The sequence below is a fragment of the Neodiprion lecontei genome, chromosome 2 (assembly GCF_021901455.1).
Source record: "Neodiprion lecontei isolate iyNeoLeco1 chromosome 2, iyNeoLeco1.1, whole genome shotgun sequence".
NCBI classification, from domain to species: Eukaryota; Metazoa; Arthropoda; class Insecta; order Hymenoptera; family Diprionidae; genus Neodiprion; species Neodiprion lecontei.
The window spans coordinates 13,897,689-13,903,688 of record NC_060261.1 but is presented as its reverse complement, the minus strand read 5'-3'; the positions used below and the strand labels follow the sequence as shown (position 1 = coordinate 13,903,688).

The 6,000-nt window shown below is 41.3% G+C and overlaps 1 protein-coding gene across 7 annotated transcripts in view; it reads right to left on the bottom strand.

Annotated features, from left to right (window-relative positions):
• Positions 1–284: 284 nt before the first annotated feature.
• The window catches only part of LOC107222045 (transcription factor Sox-2), a 314,756-nt gene continuing 309,040 nt past the window's right edge, over positions 285–6,000 (bottom strand). For 3 of the 7 annotated variants that reach the window (XR_006902923.1, XR_006902925.1, XR_006902924.1), the window contains one exon: positions 830–886. Coding sequence is in view for 1 of the 7 variants with exons in the window: in XM_046731974.1 (XP_046587930.1) it covers positions 817–886 (70 nt within the window). In the remaining 6 variants the exon portion in view is untranslated. Of the gene's footprint in view, positions 887–6,000 lie in introns of all 7 variants that reach the window. The other 4 variants (XM_046731976.1, XM_046731974.1, XR_006902922.1 and 1 more) reach the window with 3 other exon arrangements.

Genomic DNA, 6,000 nt, shown 5'->3' with positions numbered 1-6,000 from the left:
TAATCTTCCTTATTCATATTTTCTTATAACAACGTCTGACAACGAAAATAGGAAAATGTCTTACAATTCACCACACATTCTCCCATGTATTACGATTGACTAAATAATAAAATAAGAAATAATAGTAATAGTGATTTGATGTTAATCAGTAAATGTCTGTATATCGGTAAAACTAACGTACGTGTAATGTTTATCAAAATGATAATAGTTCAAGAATTATTTGCAACTATCGTGTTTGTATGTGTTTATATACGAGATAGATAATTAATTATTAATGTGTATTATATAAGTATATACAAATTAGGTACTTTGGGAATGTATAACTTCTCGCGTGCCTGATGATTCCTTTTTTTTTTCGTTTTTTTTTTTTTTTTTTCTTTATGCCACAATGTTGAACTTGAGGAAGATTCGAGGGGCTAATTGAAACATTTGTACAATATGTATACAATATGAATGCTATTATATCAATAATATTTGATTTGATCAACGACAATTTGTGCACTTTCGATATTTACCTATATGTATATTCATTATTCTCTTCCTACCGATATCTCTAAATTTATTTTATGTGTGATATATATATATGTATACTATATATAACATGTGCTATTAATAAACGATGATTTTGTTACTCATGTGATGTGGCAGTATTTGGGAGGCTGGGCGATATTCCGAGAGATTACCATAGGTGTGTGTGTGTGTGGGGGGAGGGGGGGGGGGAGGAGATATGCGCTTTTATTTACATTATGACGGGGGGTTGATCGGAAGAATACAGTGCTACTTTTTCTACAATCTAGTATATGCGTTCCGAAGTCTTCACGGCGACGGTGGCATCGAGGAATACCGTCTTGGCGGTGGTCTCCAAGCCTCCTCCGGGTAATGGTACCTGAAAAAGGTTCAAAATCTGTCATCAGAACAATGCCTGCTAGCAAGGAGAAATTACGCAGAGGATACGCAGATTTTAACAAACCGTGCTTGGACGTTTCACCGAATGGATATTTACTGGCGAGAAAGATAATACTCGAAACTTGTTTTTAATACATTGATAAAATTAATATTTCGTGACAAATAGGTAAAGTATCGTAACTTGTATAAAGTTGCAATCTCTAGAATATCTAGGATATGTTGGGTGCAGAATATTCTGCAAACATGAGGTAGTTGGAAAAACATCAATATCGCATTTTAAGTAAATTTTCAGAGAAATAGATATAATAATATTTCCCGGAGATTTTTTACTTGTGGTTATATTTTTTTTCTTTCAAATAAATGGGCATTTAATGAAACACCGATACACGGGTCTCTTGATTTTGGCTCAAAAGTGTATTAAACAATTTTTGTTCAAATCGGATTCTCCGATTGCGATCTCAATCTTTTGTAAGAAAATTGTCAGAAGAACCCTGAAATTTCATAGATTTTTTAAAATCATGTCCTTGGCGCCTTCTGACGGTAAAAATGATTCCAGAAAAAAAAAAAAAATTGTTTGAATGCACGGAGAGAATAAAAGAGTTGATTTTACTCAAGACGGTAGAAAATGAGGAGAACACATCAGGTTTTTTGGTAAAATATACTTCGTAGAATTTTTAAAATTTAGAAAAAAAATTTACTCTAAACACAGTGAATACTACTGTGTGCAGACTAAAATCTGTTATATTTATAGTAAAAATTACAGTCAACATGGTTATTATTTATCAAAAACCTTCACCTGTCTTTCTTTTCCAACAGTTTTAAGTAAAATCTATTTTATTCTCCCCATGAGTAAAAAGAAAAACGCACTGTGGACTTCTACAGGCTATAATTTTCCATTAATTTAACACTATGCGATATTTAATTTCCGAAATGATTACAAAAGTTGTTTTACAGCAGTTCACACCGGTCAATTTTTGTCAATTTTAACACCACCATTTTTCACAGTGGAATGAGATTCCCGACTAAAAAGTTTCCAGGCAGAAACTTGTCTCATAACACCGGTCAACAGTGGTTTCGTCGCCCTTGATATTTGAGCGGTTTTAGCAAGATTTGATGTCAACGACCCTAGGAATAAGCGTCGTTTTCCAAAATTGGCTGTAGTTAGTTATTTTATCGACACTTTCATATGTGACTCAAAAAAGTAGTATTTTGATGAAAAAATTAGATTTTTTTTCTTTTTTTATATCTAAATATGTATATTAAAAAAAAGTACTAGATAGCTTTACAAAGTAGAAAAAAAAACAAAAAAATTCTGTCGCCCTGATTTTTTTCCGTAAATTTTTGGTGTTTGGAAACGAAAAGTTTCCGAGTGAAATCATAATTATATCAGAGACCATCCCGTAAAATCAAATATAATCATGATTTTAATCGTAAATTCCATGTTCTCAAACGCCGAAACTCGCGGAAAAAATCGGGGCAGCAAAAGAAGTTTTCTTTTCTTTTCTTCTCTTCGTTTTTTTTCTTTTTTTTTTTTGTTTTCTTTTTTTTTTCTTCTTTATTTCGTTGCGCTGTGTAATCAGATTTTTGAGGGTAACAGTAACGCCGAACTCCCGTTTGAACGGAAAAATTTTGGAAGGAGGACACGCGCGTGGTGATAAGGGCGTAAGGACATGAACGGGGAGGGGGAGTGGGAAGGAGAGAACATCTCTACGCTGTAGGTAGCTACCGCCTCAGTCCGCATCGGGGAGCGCTTGGCCAGACGTTTAACATATGGGTAGCTACCCGGATTATTAATGCCCCAGGAGTGCCGGCCTCGGGTTCCGACGCCGTGGGCCTGACTGGCGCAGAGTTCCAGGTCCAGCTACGTCGGGGACGCTACCGCTGGTCGGTGGATGGCCACCCGGGGCACGTAACGCGACACTCGAACTGCAGGACGAGGAGGGGGGCGCCTCTCACCGACGGAGTTATGTCTTCCTGTCGACCGGTGGCTAATTAATATGTGTTTAGGGTGGAATGCAGCGCGGGTGGTGGACGTGGCGAATACTGCGTAGAAACGTCGTCGACGGAATATAGCCGGGTACCCTGGTCTCTGGGCAGCCTTTGTGGAGGAGGTATCGCCACCCCGTCACACACCCGCGGACCGTCTAGACGCCCGGGGAAGGGTTGTGGTTAATATTAATGAGGTATAGGCATCCCTTGCAGCGATTGACCGAGTAACGCACCGAGAGAAGCCCACGACGATTCAACCCCTGTCTTTAACAGCCGTAGGTTTCACCCTTTTTACGCCACCCTCCTCTCGTACATCCGTTCGTTCGTGTGTGGGAGGAAAAATTAAGAGCCTCTTGGGACGAGGTGATAGACGAAGGAAATTACGGTCGACGGGATCTGTCGTTTTTATGACGTTGAATTTTTTTCATTTTTTATTTATTTTTTTTTTCACCTCATCGTCATCTTCGAATAAAATCCTGTACGCTAGTGGAATTTTAAGCTATACGTATCACGAATAACGCTTTTTCAGACGTGCTCTTTTACATACCACTTGTGGTATCGTGTTCACCCTTTTATAACACACATATATATATATGTATGTATGAATTATATTGTTACGGAAAGTGGAGCTACAGGCTATAGTTTACTACCAGCCGTATACAAAACGATCAGAGATTGATTTCCTACGACGAGTTATCGTGGTACGTAATAACAGTTCTCGGAGAAAATCTGCTCGTACAAGACATCTTATAATCCTTGAACCTCACCCGGTAATTCCGTTACATTTTGCGTCAGTATATAACAGTGAGAGATTCGAACCCACGCCCAGAAAAGTGGACAGCAATTGAGTGGCAGATTTGTATGAAGAAGAAAAAAACAAAAATAAAAATGAAAAAAATTCAAAAAAAATCGATTTCGCACCGTACGATCGTCTCTTTAACGCTGCAGTGATTGTAGGTAAGTGAGTGCAGAGCCTCGGAACGCGTGCTAGATAATCGGTACTCGGTTTCGCGATGTGAAAAAAGCGCGGTAGAGGGGAGAATTATACAAATTTTAAATACGAATCGACACGCGATGCGTCCCGGCTCGTTACTGCACGATGATGCATGGCTCGTCGTGCGATGTCCTGGGGCGTCCGGTAGCCGGTCTCTGGTCGCCCCCTCGCTCACACATAGCCCTCGAGTAGGGGGCTCAACACACGAACGCCGGTATGCCGGACCAAGTAATAATGAGAGATCGTAGATAGTGGCGCGATATTAATTGTGCGCATCGTGTGTTGCACGGTGCTACCGACTTACCCCGATCCTCCGGGGCGATATAAGGAAAAGATACGCCCGTCGCGATACGAGCCTAAGGTAGGTATACAACCGGGACCAACTTTTATTTATTTCTTACCTACAGCAGCCCGTGCGCCACGCGCACCTGTGAAACTCGTATCCCCCCCTTCGCACGTTTTTCTTCATCAATCCCGTGGGCGATGCCGTTTCATCCTCGATTCTTTCCGGGGGAGTGTGAATTTACATTTTACGTTCGGTACATAGTGACGCGTGTGAGCTGATTTCTGCACTAACTGGATAGCTGACTCGTATGCTTTCAGCACTGGGTAGCTTGTGGCGAATAGAAGCCCGAAAAACCGACACTAGCGCTGCAATAGCCAAAGTTAAACTAACGGGTCACCTGGGTGATAGCCAATCGGAAACAGATCTAGTCGCTTTAACAAATCACATACGCAGTGAACCACGTGATTCGTTAGTTCCATTTAGGGTATTGTAGCGCTCTGGTGTCGATTTTGTCTGCTTCCAATCGATTCAGGCTGAAGACGCTAGTCAGGCATGCAGTTAGTATAGAGATAAGTGATATCGTGTGACAAGGAATGAAAGTTGGCGCGCCAAATTTTGGCCCGAGTCACGCACGATAGTTTTTATAAAAAGAGAGAGTTGTGCGGGATGCGAGTTGTTAATTTCTTCTCCCTAGGGACAGAATTGATCTCAAAAGGGATTAAAGCGAAGCAATTGTGGACTGCGCATGCGCAAACCTATCTGTACAACACTGAGATGAAATTGGTTAGTTTCGCCCCGCTCAACTCCTACGCAAAGTGATGAGAAATATTGTTCTGTGAATCGAACAGTGTTTTTCAGGGTTTGATCTGTTTGGATAAGAATTCGAAGTAAGCAGACAGCCAATATTGTTCGACTACATTGTTGCTGTACTGCATTTTTTTCAAGCTGGACTTATCAAACTCGCGTCTCATAGTATTTCACGTCATCCTTCCTGATTAAATCCATGATACGATTTTGATTAGTGCACAAATAGTTTCTGGATCTAGTGAACGTGAACAGTGCTGCTTGAGCTGGGCTTATCAAATTTGTGTCTATTATAGTTGTGTTTTATGCCATTGTCCCTGACTAAATTAACGTAACGATCTTGTCAAGTGGCAAAATAGTTATATGTTCATCGAGCGAATGCACGTACGTAAAAAATAAATCGAACGGCAGCAGGCAAACAACTTCTCTGAAAAATGAACGGCTTGTACAAAGAATTAGGAAAATCAGAAATTATCGAGGGGATCTGGAACTATCAATTACTGCGAGTGAAACTAGTGTAGTGAAATATCGGCTCTGCCCCCTGGTCAGTGTTGGTCTCGGAAAGCGATATACACAGAAAGGCAAGGTCCTCCCCCGTGCCGAGCGAGATTCAAGCGCGTTGCCGGTGTCCCTTTGGCCGCAGATAAAAGAGCCACTTTGAAGATACGATCTCGAAACAAATTACAAGTCCTTTTTCCGTCGCTCTGCTCCTCTGCAGCTCCGCCTTCTCCTTGCCAACAGTTGTATTAAAATAATCACTACCCGTTAGCGAAGAGGTGGATAGGATAAGGCGGGAGGGTTGTGAGGAGGGGGGGGGGGGGGAGGGGGAGGGGCGAGGAGAGATTCGTTGAAGTTGTGTTTTAAATTAATACCAACAACCTCTTATCGGCGAATCAAAGGGAAGGAAGGCGAGGGGAGAGACGCTCGTCCAGTGAGATAAAAGTGTTGATGACTTTCAGTTCGGATCCACAGTGCGTTGCACAGACTCTCTTCGCCGCGTTAGCGAGGGCGGCAAAGCCTT